General features: G+C 38.1%; 1 protein-coding gene across 1 annotated transcript in view; it reads right to left on the bottom strand.

Annotated features, from left to right (window-relative positions):
• Positions 1-23,391, bottom strand: part of NMU (neuromedin U) — a 37,481-nt gene that overhangs the window by 1,626 nt on the left and 12,464 nt on the right. The window contains exons 3-9 of the mRNA XM_024746745.1: positions 18,122-18,169; positions 12,728-12,787; positions 11,298-11,327; positions 11,159-11,209; positions 9,496-9,570; positions 6,499-6,552; positions 5,863-5,902 (exon numbers count right to left, since the gene is read on the bottom strand). Coding sequence (XP_024602513.1) covers positions 5,867-5,902; positions 6,499-6,552; positions 9,496-9,570; positions 11,159-11,209; positions 11,298-11,327; positions 12,728-12,787; positions 18,122-18,169 — 354 coding nt within the window. The 3' untranslated portion in view covers positions 5,863-5,866. The remainder of the gene's footprint in view (positions 1-5,862; positions 5,903-6,498; positions 6,553-9,495; positions 9,571-11,158; positions 11,210-11,297; positions 11,328-12,727; positions 12,788-18,121; positions 18,170-23,391) is intronic.

Here is a 23,391-nt window from a genome sequence, read left to right as displayed (position 1 = left end):
GTCAGTACATCTTGTATTCCATAGCGTTGTTTCTGCAGAAAATAGTTGGCATTCTGTTAAAAAAAAATTGAATTTAGACTCAAGTATAAATGGGTATATGAATGTATGTATATAATGAGCATATATACAAGTCTATATACACTTCCTTTATATATAGACATTTCTATAAATATTTTGTCATGTATGATAAAATTGACATCTGAGGTATTTCTCAGCTATACTTCAATCTGCATATTTTTAATTCTCATTTAATCTCTCTCTGATGAAATGCTTATTCTGTATGCCAGTATTTTCCAAAGTTTTACAAAAATTATTTAACTGTATAAAAGTAGTTTCCTAAAGCTCATTGATGCCAATAAGATTTATGAATATGTTGCATTTATTCCTCATGGATTTGTGACTAAATCATCCTATTTTATATCTAACCATAGTCTAAATAAATATAAGTCACCAGGACAGAGTAAGATCTCAGATAATCAGATGAGAAAAACAAAGAAAAATTATTACTGAAGTGTTTCTCTATTGACAAGATAAAATGAAATCCTGAGTGAATTAGTATATGTGGGCCCTAATCTTGGAAACAATCCAAATAAAGCTATTTTTCTCAGTTTCAGAGAGAACTTTTTGCTAACTTGATCAAATCATGGATTAAATTCCATTTCACATTTATGAGCACTCTAACACTTAGTTTAGTGTTAAAGTCAGACATTTTTTCCATTTAGTATTAAACTATTTTTTGCTCACATTTTATAAAATGCCTCAACATTTGTAATATTATAAAATACAGTTCTTTTCCATTAACTTTTTGTTCTTAGTTCCTTGAAACAAGAAAAATTAGGAATATGATTGTTCATATTCTTTTTCTTAAATAAATTTATTTATTTATTTTTGGCTGCGTTGGGTACTCTGTTGCTGCACGCGGGCTTTCTCTAGTCGTGGCGAGCAGGGGCTACTCTTCGTTGTGGTGCGCGGGCTTCTCATTGCAGTGGCTTCTCTTATTGCAGAGCACGGGCTCTAGGCACGCGGGCTTCAGTAGTTGTGGCACGCGGGCTTCAGTAGTTGTGGCTCACGGGCTGTAGACCACAGGCTCAGTAATTGTGGCTCACGGGCTTAGCTGCTCTGCAGCATGTGGGATCTTATTGGACCAGGGCTCGAACCCGTGTCCCCTGCAATGGCAGGCGGATTCTTAACCACTGAGCCACCAGTGAAGCCCTGCTCATATTCTTGATGTGAACATAACAAGCCTTTGTTGAAACATGAGTTAATACCAAATATAGTTTAAAAATTCAAGTTCATAATTATGCCCCACGAGAACATAAAATTTTTTCTTCACTTTTCCAATATTTGTATCTTTTATTACTTTCTTGTCTGAGTTGGCTAACGCATAAGAACTATATGAAATAAAAGAGAACAGAGCATCCTTGTTTTGTTTCTGATGTTAATAGAAATACTCTAAAATGTTTTACTATCAAGCCTTCTACTGACTTTGTTTCAGACCATTATATAAATATTGTTAATAAAGATTCATCTCTTTCTACAGCATCTTCTTTGAAAACATTAGAAATTGACATGGAACTTCACTGAAAGCATCTACAGGCATACCTCAGAGATACTGCAGGTTCAGTTCCAGTGAATATCTCAATAAAGCAAGTCATACAAATTTTTTAGTCTCCTGGTGCATATAAAAGTTATGTTTACACTATACAATAGTTTATTAAGTGCACAGTAGCTTTATGTCTAAAAAGACCAATGCACATACCTCAATTTAAAAATACTTTACGGCTAAAAATTGCTAACCATCAACTGAGCCTTCAGAGATTCATAATCTCTTTGCTGGTGGAGGGTCTTGCCTAGATGTTAATGGCTGCTGAGGGATCAGGGTATTAGTCGCTGAAGGCTGGGGTGACTGTGACAATTTCTTAAAATAAGACAACAATGAAGTCTGCCACAGGGAGACTTCCTTTCAGGGACAATTTCTCTGATAGCACGCAATGCTGTTTGATGGCATTTTACTCATAGTAAAACTTCTTTCAAAATTGGAGTCAATCCTCTCAAACCCTGCTGCTGCTGCTTTGTTTTTCTTTTTGGCTGCACCGAGCGGCGTGCAAGATCTTAGTCCCCCACCAGGGATCGGACCTGCACTCCCTGCAGTGAAAGTGTGGAGTCTTAACCACTGGACCGTCAGGGAAGTCCCCCTGCTGCTGCTTTATCAACTAAGTTTATGTAATATTCTAAATCCCTGTCATTGAAATTGTTGTCATTTCAACAATTTTTACAGCATCTTCACTGGCGTAGATTCCGTCTCAAGAAACCACTTTCTTTGCCCAGCCATAAGAAGCAACTGCTCATCTGTTAAAGTTTTATCATGAGATTACAGCAATTCAGTCACATCTTCAGGCTCCGCTTCTAATTCGAGTTCTCTTGCTATTTCTACCACATCTGTAGTTACTTCCTCCACTGAAGTCTTGAACCCTCAAAGTCATCCATGAGGTTTAGAATCAGCTCTTCCAAACTCCTGTTATTTTAACCTCTTCCTATGAATCAAAAATATTCTTAACGGTATCTAGAATGATGTATCTAGAATGATGAACCCTTTCCGAAAGGTTTTCAATTTATTATACTTTGCCTAGATCCACTGGAGGAATCACTATCTATGGTAGCTATCACCTTACACAATGCATTTCTTAAATAATAAGACTTGAAGGAATTATTCCTTGATCCATGGGATGTTGTATTAGGAGGCTTGAAAACAATCTCGCTGTACATCTCCATCAGAGTGCCTGGATGATCAGATGCATTGTCAATGAGCAGTAATATTTTGAAAGGAATCTTTTTTTCTGAGCTGTAAGTCTCGATACTGGACTTAAAATAGTCAATAAACTTTGTTGCATAAGATATGCTGTCATCTAGCTTTTGTTTTTCCATTTTTAGAGCACAGGCAGAGTAGATTCAACATAATTCTTAAGGGCCCTAGGGTTTTCTGAATGGTAAGTGAGCACTGGCTTCAACTTACAGCCACCAGCTGCGCTAGCTCCTAACAAGAGTCAGCTTGTCCTTCAAAGCTTTGAAACCAGGCAGTGACTTCTCTCTAGCTTTGGAAGTCCTAGATGGCATCTTCTTTCAATAGAAGGTGGTTTTGTCTGCATTGAAAATCTGTTGTTCAGTGTAGCCACCTTCATTAATTATCTTAGCTAGATCTTCTGGATTTTGCTACAGCTTCTACATTAGCATTTACTGCTTCAACTTGAACTTTTACGCTACGAAGACAGCTTCTTTCCGTGAATCTCATGAAACAACCTCTACTAGCTTCAAACTTTTCTTCTGCAGCTTCCTCAGCTCTCTCAGCCTTCACAGAATTGAAGAGAGTTAGGACCTTGCTCTGGATTAGGCTTTGGCTCAAGGGAACATTGTGGCTGGTTTGATCTTTTATCCAGACCACTGAAATGTTCTCCATATCAGCAATAAGGCTACTTCAATTTCTTATTCACGTGTTCACTGGAGTAGCGCTTTTAATTTCCTTCAAGAACTTTTTCTTTGCATTCACAACTTGGCTGTTTGGCACAAGGGGCCTAGCTTTTGGCCTATCTCGGCTTTTGACATGCCTTCCTCACTAAGCGTAATCATTTCTAGCTTTCAATTTAAAATGAGACGTGTAACTCTTCCTTTTACTTGAGACCTTAGAGGCCATTGTAGGATTATTAATTGGCCTAATTTAAATATTTTTGTGTCTCAGGGAATAGGGAGGCCTGACGAGAGGGAGAGTGACCGTGGAATGGCTGGTCAGTGGAGCAGTCAGAACACACATATTTATCAATTAAGTTTGCCATCTTACATGGGCGTGGATTCATGGCACCCCAAAGCAATTTCAATCGTAATGTCACAGATCACTGATCACAGATCACCATAACGAATACAATGATAATGAAAAAGTTTGAGATATTTTAAGAATTACCAGAATGAGACATAAGACACGAAATGAGCAAATGCTTTTGGAAAAAACAACACCGATAGAACTGCTCAACACAGGGTTGTCACAAACCTTCAAATTGTAAAAAACATAGTATCTGTGAGGCACAATAAAGCAAAGCGCAATAAAACAGAGGTATGCCTGTACTGAGTTGATTGTATAATTTTTCTTTTAATGGTGAAAATATTTTCATAGACTTCCTGATATTGAACCATCTTAGTTGCTGGAATGAACTTCACTTCATGGGGTCATATAATTCTTTCAATGTATTGCTGAATACTATTTACTAATATTTCTTTTAAATGTTTGCATTGATACTTATAAACAGGATCGACCTACAGCTTCCTTTCTTATGCTAACTTTGTAAGGTTTTGGTATTAGTATTTGCTGACTTCATAAAAATATTTTGAAATTTTTCTTCCTTCTCTGAGCTCGAAAAATCTGAAATTCCTTGTCCTAGTACTCTTGAGGGGAGAGTTTCTAGATAACGTTCTCGATTTTTTTTCCAAGGCCATCAGTGTGCTTAGATTTTTTTTTTTTCTTTTTTCTGAGGTCAATTTTGGTAGCGTCTACTGTATTGTATATTCTCCATTTTATCTAGGTTTTCAAACTGATAGGCACAGAGATTTGAAAAGAACTCTTATGATTCCCATTTCTTCTGTATCTGTTTTAATTTCCCTCTTTTCATTTGTATTTTTGTATATTTATGGTTTCTTCTTTTCATTGATTAGGCTAGGAAAATTAGGATAGTTTATTTCATTTTTTATAAAGAATAAGGTTTTGATAAGAATAAGATTTTTGGTTTATTTACCAATTGTTGTATTTTACTATTTTATAATTAATTAATTTCATCTTTCATTTTATAATTTTCTTCCTCTGCTTTCCTGAGGTTCACCTTGTTGTTCTTTTTAACTTAATGACAAATTCCTAATTCACTCACTTTTTCTTGCTTGATAGTGTTTAAAGCCTTAAATTTTCCACTAAATATGGTTTTGTCAGAGTCCCATAAGTTTTTAATGTGTAGTGTTTTCATTATCTTCATTTTCTAGATATTGTATAATTTTGGTGTTATCTTCTTTAGTTGGAAATAACGTGTTTTGATTTTCGTTTCTATGAGAAAATATTAAGAATTTTATATTCTTAAGCTAAATATGTATGTATTAAAGGGTTGAGATAAATTATATGAGTGAAATATTTGCAAAAATATGTTCAGCGTAGAATCTGCATTGAGGATTACATAAAGTTAGTAGAATATAGTTTTATTTCTGTGGTGTAAATTTATCAATGTGCATTTGCATTTAATTTTAAAACTCATAGCCTAATAAGGTATTAAGATTAACATATTTATTAAATGTGTAGGGCCATTCAATAGCTACTAAGTGTCTACTGTATCTCCAGCATTGAGGTGGAAACTCTGGGAGTCCCAAAGTAGAAGTCATGCTTTCATGTCTTTCCACATTTTCTTAGTTCTCTGGAAATGGTAAATCACAGCTCTTATAAAGAGTCTTTGAATATAGGTCATTTGGAAGTCAGAAAGGCATCCAGTCTGTAAGTTATGGCCCACTATTGTGGACACTGATTACCAAAATAAGAACATGATCCCTGACACATTCTACTTGCACAGTAAATGATGATTAGGTCAGTGTCTGCAAAACTGATGACAACTATTGTGACATAGTGTGAGGAACGCATGACATGGGCAAAGCAAATCTGGCCCTAAAATACTAGCATTTTACATCGTATGAAGTCCTCACAGCCTCTATATTTGCAGTATTTATATAGAATATTAATGTACACATGCAATCAAATAATAGAAATAAACTGAGCATAGGTTAACTTGTGAAGATCTGAAAATGACAGAAATTTTCAAACTGGGTTGATTGTGATGCACATACCATTTTAAATGTAACCTTCTGACCTTCTTCCATTGCGTGGCTGGAAAACAATAAGTGAGAAACAAATCAGTGTAACTAAGGAGAGAAGTTAATTTTCATAGAAAGCAGCCTAATGATCTCGTTGAGTGGTACTATTTCTTCCTTATCTATATCTGTTATTTTCCTCCTTCTTTCAGTCCATTCTCCTCCAATTTATTGTTAGAATTAGTTTCCAAAATGCAAATCTTACCATGTAGCTCTCCTTAGACTTTATAATAAAGTTGTAATTCCTTAGCTAAATATTTCATTGGCTAATATTTCTTTAGCTAAATATTTCATTAGAACTTAAGGAGTAATACATCTTTCAGACACTCATTTCCTACATGAAATGTTATGGAACTAAACTGTGAAATAGGTGAATGTCATTTGGGTTATTTACAAACATGAGTAGTGGATTAGAGAAGAGATCAGAGATGCCATGATATTAAGGCAATAAGGTGGCGACAGAAGTGAATCTCAGACTGTAACACTTGATGTCAAATATCTTTAGATAAACTACAAAACTTAATTAAAACTTATGAGTTAATGTAAAGAAATGCACAGTGAAAGCATTTTTCAATGTTGATTGATTTTTTAAAAAATATAGTATGTGCATACCCTGAATAAAAAGAATCCTCTACTTTGGTCTGTAATAGGACCTTGGAATTCTTCCTGGAAGAGAAAATGAGGGCATTACAAATCAAACAACAGTAAAAATAAGTGCAAATGCTTCTTGAGAGTATAGTTGTTTTCAGCTATCATAATTAAACAATGAGGGAATCAAGGACTTGAGTATATAATTCATATCAATAAGTAATTTTTGTATCTCTACTGGAAGAATTTTCAGTGATACTAGCAGTATCATCAGCGTGTTGTATTTTAAGGTAATTTCCTTATTAGTCTAACAGATACTATTTTCAAGAAATTTGTCAGTTGTACATATATTCATCAATAAGTAGGCAGAGGACATTTCATAGATAATTAACTATATTTAGAATCTCCCTTCAGCAGTTTGTTAGAATGAAATGATTTCTTTACAATACATATTGTATGTGCTAACACATGAACAGGCAAAAATATAAAACAGAATTGTGTCATAGCTAAAATACATAATATATCTATAGAAATTTAAATTTAAATTGAGGGACAAATTTGGTAAACTATATTTATTCAATGAGACTTCAGAAGAGATTTTTCCCAATAAAATTATATTAACAGAAATGGTAATGAAAAAAAAAACCAAATAGGAACAAACTGATTATTCATAATGGATGTATTTTGAAGTGTTTCTTTTCTCAAAATATTTCATTTCAAAGTTAATGGAAAAAAATATTTAACATTTTATGATTTCCATTAAGTTGTTTCTTATAGCTTCCTATTTTCAATAGCAAGTTATAAAAGTATCAGGACGGCAATTATATGAAATTTGTCATCAAGACCTTTTTCAAGTATTCCATAATATAAGTACAATCACATTTTTAGATTCTAAGAAATGGCCCTGACATCTATTAAAATTCTAAAATCCCTTCTTTACAACAAATGTATCTTAAATTCTCAACATTCTATATCTAATTCTCATCCTGATTATTAAATGCCCCCAAATTACTTTAAAGATTGAAATTTTTAATATTTAAAAATGTACACATAGAAACTTTATATGGTTATATAAGAACAGCTGTGTTTTTTATATTACACAGAAAAAAAGAAAAGTGGGACAGATGTAACTTAAAATGTGCCCAAATTTAAAAATTTCAAACTCAAACATACAGGTCTTTTTAGTCTTATGGGAGATAGAACAGTATATAAAAGAATTTGGGTGGTAGAGCTGAAAAACATGTGGGGATGGAAGTGAGGATGTCTAGCAAAGGACATGTAAGAAAAGGGTTTGAATGCACTAAAATCTGAAAACTCATTTTATTTAAGAACCCAAAATATTTCACTATCAAAAATATGGTTTAAAATTAGGTGACTTAGGTCCAGCAAAAGTAATACTTTACTGTAATTTTATAAAATTCATGTTTTACATTTTTTTTCTCTTAGAGATTCCTAGAAAACCTGGCTTGCTGCAAAATACTTTTAAGAGCTATCATTTGTCCAACAGATATTACTACTAAGTCAGAGTTCACACTTCTATATAGTTATCTGTAAATATAGATAGTCTCGCTCAAGGTGGAACATTTAGATAAAGTACCAAACCGCCCACAATACTGAGTAGCTTTGATTTTGCAAATACTAACACTGAAGTGTTGTAGTAAACTAATAACTTGCTGGTGTATTTTAAGAAACTGGATCTTTAAATTGAAATCTTACACTATTCATAAGTCGGGAAGACTCTTCAGAAAGTAAAAGTTAATTCAAAAAAGCATATATTACTTCTAGAAAGTTTGATGAAAACTGATTTGATTTTTTTCATATTGGAAATTCTAAAATTTTAAGGGGCTACTACAGTTCCTCTTACATTTCTCATTAACGTTGGCAGCAGTACTGTCTTCCATGATGGAAGCTTAGTTCAACGATGTGAAGAATTTAGGGAGGAAACAGTGATCATAAAAATAAATTTTGATGAATTTATTTGCCTAAACTGTATGTGTTTTAAAAAGTATTTGCAAACTTTTGGTAGTAGAATAAAATTAATATGGTATTTAAATTAAGAAAAAGTTTAACAGTAAAATAATAGAAATATTCAAGATTAGACTACAAAGGAAACAGCATAGTGAAAAAAAAATATTTGCCTAGACTGGAAGTCAAGAGATTGTTGTAATCTCTAATCCCTCTTACTACTATGATCTTGGGAAACCCCTTTAACTATTCTGAGTTGTGTTCCTTTTTGTAAACTGGGGATAACAATACTTGTTAAGTGCCAACAGAGTTGTCAAAAGAATAAAATGAGATGCTATAAGACTAAAAACTATAAGGCATTCCAACAATGTAAGGCGTTACTTAAAAATAACGCCTAGAAACTTTCATCATTGAAAGAGTTAGGATTTTTTTCAAAGGACAATAAAAATGCCACAGTCTCTAGTTTAAAAATGTGTTAACTCATTTATGTTCCTCTTAGTTATGTTCATCTTAAACACAGACACTGAGTTTGGGCCATATTTTTGTTAACTGTGGAAAAAACGAAATACCTACGTTTGATGTCTGATATATTTATAATACTTCATGAGCCTTACTCTTATTAATGCTTTAATACCTGGATAGAAAGCTTGTCATTCCAGCCATCTGCCGACCTGTACACAGAGGGGCAGTAAATGGTCCTTGATCTTTTCTCCTATTCCTATCTAATGACTAGGCACACTGCCATGTCCTTTCTTAAACCAAGAATGAATAGGTTTCCTCACTGGGAGGGGCATGGCCCTTGGAAGGAAGTCTAATCCTGGTTTTCCTCACTGCCCACAACCTGGCTTAGAAGGGACATATAATGGGGAGGAGGACAGTTCTCTTCTTCCTGAGTGTGAAAACACTTCTGCGAACAGATGCTCTTCTGTAGGCTACCTGGGTGTTACATGAGGCTTACCCAGAAGATCTTATAAACCACCACCACAGGGAATGAACAGAAAGGGCTGCCACACACAGAGTGGCGAACGAAGCATGCGTGCAGTTTGTGTTACATACGTCCACTTTGAACCTCTTCATTCTTCTCTCATGCAGTTGTGGAACGAGCTGCAGCAGCGGATGCAGGACAGATGACTGAGAGACACGAACACACACACGCGATGAGCACAGAGGTTTCTCAGCATTGGGCATAAAGACGGCTTCCTATTTGTTTTTGTTTTTACCCACCATCCTTGCTCCAGACAAAAAAGAACAAGAAAGATGTGACCTAAGACAGTCCTTTGTGAGCATTTCAAAGAGCTGTGGAGAATAACCAAGAGATGGAATAAAAGTTCCAGTTTTATGCTGGGACCTTGGTCATTCTATTGACGATGCTCTTTCCCGAGGGCCTGAGCTCCATCTGCAGCAGCCAACAAGGAGAACACCCACCTGCATCTTTGAGAAGCAAAAAGCTGTCTGTCTGTTTCCAGACTTACTCAGAATGATTTGGGACACATGAAACCAACTCTGTGAGAATCAGTTTTCCATCATGAACATTTTTATCTGGAAGATTATCCTGTACACACATCTAGTAACCTTCTTTATAAAATATATATTTCATTTAAATTGAACATGTGGAACAGGACAACAGGAGACACAAAAAAATGGCAATGTGTCATTGCTAGTGAAAAATGTGACTAAGATACATTTTCTCAAGATGTAAAGATGCCGAGCAGAAGAAAATGAAAGCACATTTGAGACATGCGGCTACCTGATAACGGTTTCATTTGAAAGGAATGACTTCAATTGAACCTTCTCACAAATATTAAATTCATTCATCAAATGGACTACTATAAGCCCCATATAGTGGTTATTTGTTAATCAATTCAACTCCTATTTTATTTGAAGCCAGTATAACCTAACTTTCAACTCCTCACATGTAAGAATATTCAACGGGATAAACATTTAAAACTGAGTTTATGGTTACAGTTACTTTCCCACAGGTAAACACATGTTTAAAATACACTATGCTCCTCGTTTCATAAATTGGTCCATGGTAGTGAGTCACAAGCTTAGAAAGAATATTATAGTCAAGTAATTATTAAGTATTCTAGATTGAAACACCAAAGTAGATTGGTTAGCATTTTAAAAATCCATGCATACAAAAAGAAAAACTACCACTAAAACCACACAATTTAGAAGTAAAAGGAATTCAAGTTATTGGTATCTGGCTAATCTTAGAGAGTAAATTCTCAAATTAAGTGCCTAGTTACAAATAAGGAGCTCTTAGGAATACATGTGGTATTTCTAGTTATATTTAAATACATTTTTGACAACCATCTTTTAAAATAATTCTTAAAATGACTTTGCATAAGTCTGTTTTTCCCTTGCACTAATCACCATCTAAAACAATATGTTTTATTTAATCATTTGCTTTTCTCTCCTCTAAAATGTAAGTTGCATGACATTTACTGCTATATTTCTAGTACCTAGACTTGTGCTTGGCACATAGTAGATACCCAGTAAATAATTGTTGAATGAATAATTGAATGAATTTAATATACTTGTAGTTATTGAGATATAAAATAAATGTATAATAAATATTGAATTCCATTTGTTCACCCACATGCAAACTTTTAAAGAAAAAAACATGAATTTTGATCTACTCTATTAAGATAAACTGCAAAAACAGGTTTAAAAAAAATACTAGTGATTACTAATAAGAAGTAATTCTACAACTTACCACAGCATTTGAATTGGCCAACTTTTGTGTCTTCGAATAATGAAATAAGAACTGTTAAAAAAATAGTGAGCTTTACTATAGATAATTAGTGGTTTCCTTGATTATTTTTTAATGTATATATTTATGGAAATCACCTTACCCTTTTGGTATTATCTTTTTCATCTGTTTCCTATTGGAAAGAGAGATATAGAAATGTCATTATATTATATTAGAAAATCATAATATGTATAATATAAATGTATAGTTTAAAATTTATAATTTATTATGAGATTACATTATATAATTTTTAAAATATATGACACATATGCTATACATAAAACATAAGACTGCAATTGGTTAAGCATATATTACCCTAAAAATAAATGGGCAATTAATCAAAAGCTTTATAAATAAAAGTATGAACAAAGGTCTTCAGTACAGCATTATTCATAAGAGTGAAAAACTAGAAACATCCTAAATGTTCAGTAGTGGTAGAATAGGAAATACTGATATGATCACATGATAGAAAATTCAGGGAAAAAGACTAGAAGGAATCACATCAAAATATTTGTAGTTGTTATAAAAGAACAAGATTATCAGTTATTTTTGCTTTCTTCCATAAACTTTTTTATAGTCCTCTCTCCCTACAAAAATCTGTCTTTAAGGACAAGACATATCATTCCTTTTTTGTTGTTCTTTTTTTTCTCATTTGCTTTTAAAATAAATAGAAACTCATGGATAAACACCATTGCCATTTATTTTCTGTTAATTAGGAAAAAACTCAATTAAGTGTTTTGGAAAATGTCACTATTAAAAACATTGGGAAAAAATACAGTTGTAAACACTTATTTAGTTTAAGAAAACATTTATGCTTTCAAAATATCAAGTTTTCTTTGAATTACCGTATGTGAAAGTCATGGAAGTCAGACCAAACCTGTGATCATAGGTTAAACTGCTAATGAAAAATACATTCTAAACCTAAGGCTCTTATCCTTAATAAGGTAATTTTAAAATTACTTTACCTATAAGATACAGAACATAACGGAGGTATGGTACCTCATGCCACTTTTCAAGTTCCCATTGCCTCACTTTGGGACAAAAAGTTCTCACACAAGAATCAAATAATAATTTTAATAAAAACCGAGACATCACAGTAAGAATATAATTTTCAAACCGACATTGACAATATAGTTTGCTTTTTTTGCATTCTTAATGTCCTCTCTGACAAAGTACACTGTCCTAACCTCTGGGCTTAGAAAAATGCATCTGTTCTCCAATTGTAGTATGATTCAAGAAGAGAGAAAGAGCCAAAATGACCTCAAATTTCCCTCATCAGAACTAGAACACATCTTATACTTGAAGGAGACATACCATTTTCCAATTAGATGATTGCAAACTCCATTAATATAACCCTAAATTCTCAGGCATCAAAGAAACTGAAGTATTTGTTTCTTATCCAAAGTCAATTTATGCTCTTCTAGCTCCTCTTGGCATGCTTCCTAAATTGGGTATATTTTCTTCCAGGAGGAATTCCAAGATACCACTGAACAATTTTTTTTGCCTACAAATTAAACACTATTTGAACCTTACCTGGGGCTTTGGTAGAGTCCCCATAATTATGAAGCAAAGCTCCTCCAATGCATTGGATGCCTAATGGAAATGGGAAGATATATAGGCCATGCTTCTGCGTTATCATCATTTGCATAGAAGAGATAACCATAAAATGTTAGGATCACAAGGACATTCCAACCGTTAGGAGAACCACTGACCGAAACTGCCCGCCCTGGCCAGGCATCACAGTAACCACTTGCATGAGTTATCTTACAACAGGAGGTCCTGGTAAGAATGTGGAACTAACAAGCTAGTACCAACCGGAAGAATTCAGGAAAGGTCAAAAGGAGAGAAGAGACTCCAGTCCACGTGTTACTGTGTCCAAGTTCGCTCCGCTTGCCGCACAACAGGCCAATAAATCGGAGACGAGGTGTTGAGGCAAGGAATACGACTTTATTTGGACAGCTGGCAGACCAAGAAGATGGCAGACTAACGTCTCAAAATAACCATCGTATCGGGGTTTGGATGCCAGTTTCTTTTATAGCACGGAGACGGGGAGGAGATTAGGAAGTAAAAAGGCCATACGTTTTGCAATAACCCCTGGAATGGCCAGCCTCACGGAGGGGATGTGTTAATTTCTTCTTTCTTGCAGCCATCCACAGGTGGACAGGGTCTGGATGTTTCCCTGAACAAAGGCACTTTGGTTTAACATTCAGGCAGAGGGGCAGGGTTCCCCGAGGCAGGCCATTATGTAGAGACAATATCCTTTTATTGAACAAAAGCAATGGGAAGCAAAGGTTAAAGTAAAACAAACAGATCCAACATGTAGTCAGATTTGGCTCTTCCCTGTTACACATATGTCCTACCAACCTCCCAGTATCCCTCTCGCTGGAATCCATCTTGGCTGAGTGATGCGCGCGCCACCAGGAAGGACCCTGAGTCGGAGTGATTGGCCAGAGATAACCCGGAAACTAGCCCAATTACCATAAAACCCGAGACTGCAAGCCATGTGGCAGAACAGTTCTCCTGCTTCCCTCCCCCAGCTGCTCTCCGCCCGGGCTCCCCTTCCCAATAAAGTCTCTTGCTTTGTCAGCACATGTGTTTCCTCGGACAATTCATTTACGAGTGTTAGACAAGAGCCCACTCTCGGGGCCTGGAAGGGGTCCCCCTTCCTGAAACACAACTACACCAAATAGAATCCTTGTGGCCCACTGACACTCTGTTGGAATCCCTTGATTTCTCTCATGATAAAAACTTCGCTCCTAAAAGTAAAACCTTCCTTCCAAAGAGGAAAAAAAAAAAAGTTACATATTGTCTATATGCACTGATTAAGGCTTCCACTGTGGGTCCAGATACAAAATTCTCAGTATTGGGGGCTTCCTTGGTGGTGCAGTGGTTGAGAGTCCGCCTGCCGATGCAGGGGACACGGGTTCATGCCCCGTTCCGGGAAGATCCCACATGCCGTGGAGCGGCTGGGCCCGTGAGCCATGGCCGCTGAGCCTGCGCGTCCGGAGCCTGTGCTCCGCAACGGGAGAGTCTACAACAGTGAGAGGCCCACAGCCCACCCCCGCCAAAAAAAAAAATTCTCAGTATTTGCTAAAATTCTATGAAATTCTGTGACTGAGAGTAACTAAGGCAGTGCCAAAAAAAGGATTATTCTTCCCAACTTGCAGCTAAGTCTGAATCTACATGCCAAAGTGGTGAGCCTAGCTGAAATAGTATTCATTACCGGCTAATTTGAAAATCCTTCAATTGCTCGCAAACAATGGGAGTTTGGAGGAGAAGAAGCCATGTATGGTGCACCTAATATGAGTTCCTACCCTTCCAGGCTGCTGACTACATACCCCAGGGTCAGGTTTTTCAAAGCACCTGAGCACAGAAGCAGGGCAGGGCTCTTGTGGTTTGCAGCCAGCTGGGTGTGGTGAGAAGGAGCCCAACTGGACAAGCAGGGGCGAAACCCACCTTGCACAGAATTCAGCATGGTCGCACCAGGAGTACTTGATTACTTAATAAATACATATGGGACATAATGAGGAGCTGAAACCGTGTGGGAGTGGGGTAGGGCTGTGGAGTTGAGCGGCCTGCAACTCCAGAGCAGTGCAAATTCCACTTCTCCTCTTTATTAGCTGTGTGACCTTGGGCGGGTTACCTAACCTCTCTAAACTTCAGTTCCTGCAGCCGTAAATCGGGGATGACAACACCAACGCAGAATTCTTGGAAGGATTACGCGTAGGTAAAGCTCTTAGCACAGTGCCGCATACAGAGCAATTAGTTAACAATAGTAGCGCTGAAAAATGTGTGACCTGTAAAGCTTGATTTAACAACTGCGGTTACTGCTAATTCAGAAGACGTGTCATAAAGGATTGCTCAGGGCCAGCAAGATCCTCACCCTTTGAACAACAGCACATGTTTAACAGGATTGGCTATAGTTTAGGGATACAGTTGGAGTCATGAAACAGCGTCTCTGAGCATCCCACCTAGCATGTCAAAGGCCTGCTTTGTTCTCTTCTATTTGTTTGCCTGCCCAATGCAAATTGTTGGGATATCTATTAATAGTATTAAATGGCTCATATTTAAGTAGTATTTCAATAAATTATCAAACATTTTCATATACATAACCCACACTTTGTCTTTAAAACACAGCTTGACATATACAGGATGGGAATTGTTATTCTCACATATAAAGCAAGTGAGATTCTAAGAGACTGTCACTTGCCCAATACTACACACAGCTAGGTCGTCTGATCTATAGGTATCCCTGTGTTGCACTGGTATTGACTGTTAAGCCTACGGTTGGGAGTTGGATGAGAGAAAAAGTAGAGTGTGAACACTGATACATCTTTTCTCACTTTTTCCCTTCAGGATTGGGTATGCAGCTCACCCCAGAAAAATCTAGAAATAAATCCCTGAAACTTCCTCTTATGGCCCATCTAGAAATGCTGAAAAAATACAAAATAGTTTTTTAAAAAATCTAGTGATACCATGTGTCTCTTAACTCAAAGAAGAATAAATTTAGTTATATGAGTGCCTCCTTAGAAAACAGCTTCTAAGCCAGCTGAGGCTTGGCAACAAGACTGAAGTTTGACAGAAGAAGTTTCAAAAATTGCATTTTCTCCAGCAACTTTTTACATGAAGCCGTTATTCACTGAGCTACAACTATTCTTTAAGGGTTTTTCTCATATGAGATTTTTAATATTTTATTTTTCATTTGTGGACCTTTTAAACAGCCTTTATTTTCTATTTGGTAAAAATGTTTTGAAGAACTATTCAGATAATCGCATACATAATATAATAATAGTTAACAGGAAATTAACGATTTAAAAAAAAATGGTATCAGTTAGTGTAAAAGGTTTCATAGTAAATTTACAAAGCTCTCCTCAAAAGGTGCAGCCTCCAAATCCAATAAAAGCTTAGTTTACCTTGATGGTGTTTAGATGAGTGCTTTAAAATTCATCCTTTTAATTTTGAAGACATAAAAGTGATTCTGAGGGTGTTCCTGAATTTCCAATGTAATGCAAAAGCTTGTGTGCTGATTAATATCCACCACATGTTACATATCCGTCAATGCTCCTCAAGCAATTTGAAATATCATTCATAAATGTTGTCTATTATGATTCTGGTCTTGCTTTATCACTTAATGCCTCTAACTTGCTGCAAGTGATCCCCTGCAGGCTGAGGAACCGGTCGAGGCAGGAGAAAGGCTGCTTCTCCACACCGGCCAGGATGACATTCTGGAAGGACTACGTGAAGGACAGGCATCGCGCCTTGGCCAGACCATGTAGGGGTTCGCCCCAGGCACACAGCTGACTGTGTTGAGAGGGTTGAGCCAAGAGCCTCTGCTGAGCCCTCTCCTCTGTTCAGGAGACTTAGTGATGCTGATTAAGAAAGTTAAGACACCAAGCCTAACACTGCTACACCTGCACTCAGAGACAGAGCTGCAGACAGAGGGAGCAGCGTCCAGTAGAGACGTGTAAGAAGGACACGCTTGTTTCCCACTGCTCGTGTTTCTGAGACTGCTGGGACCTGGGACCCTTTGCTGCCGTGCTGCAAGGCGTGAACCTGGACAGACCTCTCCTTGACCAACAAAATACAAAGAAACCATGTGGGACTAAAAATAAGTGAGTGTATGCACAGTTGGGGCAAATTATGAACAAAAAGATACAAACAGACCAAAAAACCGTACTGCCACTTCTCAAGAGCTGGGGGCCAAAAACAGGGTGTGGGGAGCAAAAGCAGGGTACAGAGCATGCTCCCTGCACTCAACACCACCAGAGGAGTGGGCCAAACACTTACGCCAGCCCTCCAGCCTGACCGCTGGACACACCCCTACCCTCACCCCATATAAGGAACTAGCTCGCCCCCCTCGGAGAGTGAGCAAGGGCACCTGTTACTCATTCTAGCTCCCCCTGCTGCAGCAGGGGCCCCAGTAAAGCTTTGCCTGAAGTTCTTGTCTGGCCTCTAGTCAATTTCTATTGATTAGGGAAGGCCAAGCACACTGGTCTGTATCATTTCCAGGTACAGAAGCTAGACCACCACTCCTCTCTCCCCAGTCCTCTTAACTCTTTCCCGTGGGAAAAGGAGTGAGTTACCTGACAGATGATTGAGAGGAGGAAATCGGGCACGCTCTGTTGAGCCCTTTCCTCTTAGAGAGCCAGCTCCCTGGCCAGTTGTTCTTGCCTGACTGCTGCCCCGTGGCAGAAAACATGATTCTGGCAGGAGGCTTGAGTCACAGTCTAACCTCAGTTTAATTCTGGGGGTAGCTTTAGCAGACACACTTAGCAGCAGATCTAAGGCGGCCGCATTCACAAACTGACTTTTCAGTTACAATGATATTTTGATCTCCTAAGTCTGACTCTGTAAGTTCATCTCTCCATGGGTTGCAAACTCTATTGAGGGCCAGGATATTAGTCCCCCAAGAGAGCAATGGATTCATTATTTTTAATCCAACACAGAATGTGATTTTGAAATTAGCATTTTAATTTCAAAAATATGGGTATATTATCTGCAAATCTATTTTTCTTTTTTCTTTTTTTTTTTTGTGGTACACGGGCCTCTCACTGTTGTGGCCTCTCCCATTGTGGAGCACAGGCTCTGGATGCGCAGGCTCAGCGGCCATGGCCCACGGGCCCAGCCGCTCCGCGGCATGTGGGATCTTCCCGGACCGGGGCATGAACCCGTGTCCCCTGCATCGGCAGGCGGACTCTCAACCACTGCGCCACCAGGGAAGCCCTGCAAATCTATTTTTCTTAGAGATAAAAGCCCTAGCACTTTACACCATAAACTCAGAGCACTCATTATTACCTGCAGATGATGTAATAATTTCTAATACGTTAGTAAGTCCATAAAGTAATGATGGGTCCAAAGGGAGAGATGGAGTATTTCAGCATGACACAAATGCTTACATCACTATGAAACACCTCCATTTGGAATTACCTGAGGCAGAGGATCCATGGACAGGAAAGATGAACAAACATCATCTATCTGGAGAAAACAAAAATGCCAGTTACATCTTGGAAACAGAGAGAAGATAGCGAAAAATGGAAAGCAGATTTTACGAAGTCAAGTTACCTATGCAACATTAATTAAAGTTCCATGACTGTTCAGGACTCTGGATTTGGGAGGCAGGAGCCTTTTACACTATCTAAGGAAGTCCTGGAATTGGGATTTCCCCAAGATGCACCCCCAGGCACAGGGATATACATCCCCATTAACAGTCAGTAGGGATCATCAGAGCATAAAGATGCTTCAAACATTGAAGGGAAAAACTTATGGTATTATTCGGCCTGAGAAACCTGAGTAGTGACTAAAGAATGGCCTCAAAATTAAGGAGCACCCTGCTATGTGGTTCTTTAAATCTAATCATATCTACATATAAATCTAATCACATCATCTAAATTAACATGATAATAGCATGTGTGCTAAATGACAAAGAGTGTAAGTAAAAAGTCTTACACAACATGGGCCATCTTCCTGTTCTCTACCAAGAAGCCAGCATGAGAAAATAGTTCTATTTTACAGTGAAGGTTTACTGAACTATGCTTGCCAACTAGCTGTCCTTGGCTTTTTGTGTTTTTTTTTTTCACCAAGTCATTTAATTTTTATTTTATATTGGGATATAGTGGATTTACAACATTATGTTAGTTTCAGGTGTACAGCAAAGTGGTTCAGTTATATATATACATATATCCATTCTTTTTCAGGTTCTTTTACCATATAGGTGATTACAGAAGACTGAGTAGAGTTCCCTGTGCTGTATAATAGGTTCTTGTTGATTATCTATTTTATATACAGAAGTGTGTATATGTTAATCCCACACTCCTAATTTATCTTGAGGGCTTCTTTCTGTGGAGTTATTTTTTTTAATTAATTAATTTTATTTATTTATTTTTGGCTGCGTTGGGTCTTTGTTGCTGTGTGCTGGCTTTCTCTAGTTGTGGCGAATGGGGTCTACTCTTCCTTGCGGTGTGTGGGCTTCTCATTGCGGTGGCTTCTCTTGTGGAGCATGGGCTCTATGCATATGGGTTTCAGTAGTTGTGGCTTGTGGGCTCTAGAACGCAGGCTCCATAGTTATGGCTCATGGGCTTAGTTGCTCCGCGGCATGTGGGATCTTCCCGGACCAGGGATTGAACCCGTGGCCCCTACATCGGCAGGTGGATTCTTAACCACTGAGCCACCAGGGAAGTCCCTCTGCGGAGTTTTGATGAGATGTTTAGGAGGCCTTGCCAAAGACCTTGTTTCCACTGTTCTGCACACACATTTGTGAAGCACTTTCTGCTGAATGTTATTACAAAGCTCTGCTGGGGGTACACCAGATCTTGGTAATGGCCTCGTGAAGGTTGAAAAAAGGATCCATTTCTTCAATTTTTGTTGCACATTTAGGGGAAAAGCCTTCAGAGAGAAAACTTGGACCCTCTGATGCTTTGATGTCCTCATAAGTAAACCTCACGGTGGGAACTCCAAGATGGTTGATGAAGTAACTGGCATCATCTTGCATCTGTACAGAACTGATATTTGTTTCTGGGCACTCATCTCTTCTGGAACAGTTGAAATTATTTTTCTCAGCTACCAGTTGCTGAAGAGATGGTGAAGCTACAGGGTAGAGACTTGAGTTACCGCTTACAGGACTGTGGAGACTAACATAAGCCACAACATTTTTCTGCAGAACCTTCTTGAAATCCTCTCCCCATTCATATGAGCCAATATTTCCAAAAGCTGTTCCACCCCATGAACAGAAAACAATAGTGCGGTCTGGTCTCCACCCTTTCTTGACTCGTAACATCAAGGCCCGAATAAAACCTGTGATGATGGCAGTGCTGCTGGCCCATTCTTGTCCATTACAACTGTATGCGGTATGATGATGGCTGCCAACTATGATATAACGGTCTGGAGATGTCGAGCCTTTTTTTGTTTGTTTGTTTTTGTTTTTGCGGTACGTGGCCCTCTCACTGTTGTGGCCTCTCCCGTTGCGGAGCACAGGCCTCCAGACGCGCAGGCTCAGCGGCCATGGCTCACGAGCCCAGCCGCTCCGCGGCACGTGGGATCTTCCTGGACTGGGGCATGAACCCACGTCCCCTGCATCGGCAGGCGGACTCTCAACCACGGCGCCACCAGGGAAGCCCCGAGCCTTTTAAATATCCAACAACATTAGTAACTGTTTCAAATTTTGTGACTGTCTAAATCTGCATGCTGACAATTCTTTCCTCATTATTTGGAAGTTCTAGAGGGCTACAGGCACTGTGTGTGATTCTATCTTTCAGCGAAGAGATGAGTTTTGCAACGAGAGATGCTGAGATGGGGTGCACTAGTAGAGAGGTGAGGTTTGATCGGTTTTGTCTAAAGCTTCCATCTGCTAGTGTTGGAGGGTCTCCCGCAGAGGCAGGGGGGTGGCTGTGGCTCACCGTGGGGACAAGGACACTGGCAGCAGAAGTTTGGGGAAGTACTCCTTGGCATGAGCCCTCCCAGAGTCCACAATTAGCCCCTCTTAAACTGTAGTGTGAGATTTATACTAATCATTAAAAAACTGTGCTGAGAACTTAAGCACTAAGCTAGGTGTCTAGAGTTATCTATGGCATTTATTTCTTTGGCGGCCTTTTAAAATGGGACTGGAAAAAATGGTACTGATTCTTGTCTGTCTGGGATGATTTAGGTTGAGTCCTATTTATGGCATAACATCTCAGGGGCCCCCTTCTAGTTTCAGAATTGTTTGTTGAATTTAATTTAATTGTCATTCTCACACTAAACTGAAGGGGGATAATCATACCCTTTAGTCATAATTTCTCAAGCTCCTCTGGTTTCCAAGTTGAACATGAACTAATATATATAATTCTGTAATTTAGAGAATAACAAAGGTATACGGTATGACAGAAAAGCATACGTTTATGTCTCCTTTTTATGTTCACAGAACTTATCCTCTCTATATATCACAAATACTGGGAGAATTGTTTTATTCTATTTGTCCCTTGTGTCCATCCACCTGCTCCCTCTTCCATGCCATATAAACCCAGAATCATGGATACAAACACACACAGACAGTGGTAAACTTCTTGAGGGAAGGGGCTACCTAATGTGCCCAAATAAGTGTTCAATAAATATTCTTTAATTAAATTGCATTGAGTTTGTGGGGAAAAAAATAAAAAGAGAAGTCAATTGAGAAGGGGAAAGCGAAAAAGATACCCTTTTAAGCTTCAAATTGTGACTAATGCTTTATGTATCACCCCCAAATGTGATTTAATTTGCTCTAGTAGGGTAGGAGGAAGTGGTCCCTCTCGAAATTGTGGTGATGTTTAGGTATCTGAAGACTTTACATGCTCAAGGGGAAAGCTGTCCACCCCCAGCCCAGGCTGCTCATTTGTATGAGGTGGCCGTGTCCAAGGACAGCGGACCCTTGAACTTCAGGGCTCACTAATCAGTGCATCAATATGGCTTGGATAAAAACATCAGAATAAGAAAAAACACCAATTAATCAAATTAGGAGATAACTGCAAAGCTTTTCAGTCTTTGTTCTCCTTTCTTTAAAAGGCACGGCTGCACTGCCCACCCACTCTCCCTTTGGGTAAGCATTTGTTCACTTCACTCAGCTTATGGCCCTAATGGTTTTAAGTGCCACTAATGCTTTTGAGAACTCTGTGGAGTCCATTGATGAACCCGTTTGAAAATGGTTAGGTCTCTGTATACGCTTTGAAAAGTATGTGTTTCTAGCATCTGAATAGCCATGTAATATTTAAAACCTCCAGCAGAAAGCTTAACTATATGTTCTTAGCATCTTCTTTAAGTATCTTTTTCTATAAAAGAGCGTACAGTGTTTTAACAGCTCCATTTGAGTCTTTTCCCCAGCATTATCATCTAAAAGTATTTTTTCAAAGATTTTCCTCAGAAATATAATTTCAAGCCAAACTAAATGTTTCTGTACTCTACATTAATATCTGTTTTTAAATTATTCTTCATCTTGCTTATATTTTTCTAGCATGTATTATGATATACTAAGGCAGAGGCCCTTAAAATAGTCTTACAAATTTCTGTGCTATTTAAGACTCTTTAGTACTTGGCCCTTATCATCTGTCTTATCTTTGCCCTTATGTATTTTGTTAGGGGGTGGCTTAGGTATAAAGGGTATTCTCCTCAGTTCATAGCTTTCTATCATCACTGGACTCACTTTCTTTATCCTTTTATATTTCCATTTCATACTCCTATACCATCCTCCCATAAGCAGCTCTTCTAATGTATTTGATGTGTATCCCCTGTTTATGCTCTTATAAAATCTGTACTGCTGTTTGCTGTGCACATATGGTATTTTCTTACTTTTTTTTTTTTTTGCGGTACGCGGGCCTCTCACTGTTGTGGCCTCTCCTGTTGCGGAGCACAGGCTCCGGACGCGCAGGCTCAGCAGCCATGGCTCACGGGCCCAGCCGCTCCGTGGCATGTGGGATCTTCCCGGACCGGGGCACGAACCCGTGTCCCCTGCATCAGCAGGCAGACTCTCAACCACTGCGCCACCAGGGAAGCCCTTACTTTTCTTAACTTAACACTATACTTTAAGACCTCTCCCTGCTCCTGGATACCTCTAGTGTGTTGCTCCTAACTGCCATAGAGTATTTATAATGTGCATGCACTACATGTTGCCTACCTACTCCCCAGTGATGCGAGGCTGGTTCCCTCCACTCCTCCCATTACCTCCTTGTATCTGTCCTGCACATATGGTTCTGTAGGAGAATATGTTTGGGCTACATACTCAGGAGAGGGCATGCTAGACCATGGGGATATCTAGGCGGCTTTCCAGATGGCTACACCAGTTGACACTCTCATCAGCAGTGCATGGGGATTCCTACACCCTTACATCCTTGCTAACGTTTGCCATTCTCTAGATTTCAATTTTTTGCCAGTCTAATGGATAGAAAGTGACAATATTTTTGTCTTAATTTTCATGTCATTGTTACTAATGGATTTGAGCATCTCTTTAGATGCTTGTAGGTCTTTAGGTTTCCTCTTTGTAAATTCTTCTATAATTTGACTATCTTTACCTTGGATTCCTGTCTTTATCCAATTAGCTAGAATTTCTTAGATATTCTAGAAACTAATTCCTTATCAGTTTTACGCACTGTCAATATCTTCTTTCAAAGGCTCCTACATTTTTTCAATGGAGTCCTTTGTTGAAAGAAATCTTTACTTTTTTTTTTTTTTTTTTTCTTTACGCGGGCCTCTCACTG

Source organism: Neophocaena asiaeorientalis, unplaced genomic scaffold (assembly GCF_003031525.2).
Source record: "Neophocaena asiaeorientalis asiaeorientalis breed wild unplaced genomic scaffold, Neophocaena_asiaeorientalis_V1.1 scaffold19, whole genome shotgun sequence".
Lineage (NCBI taxonomy): Eukaryota > Metazoa > Chordata > Mammalia > Artiodactyla > Phocoenidae > Neophocaena > Neophocaena asiaeorientalis.
The sequence above is the reverse complement of the archived record's forward strand: the minus strand, read 5'-3'. Positions and strand labels throughout refer to the sequence as shown.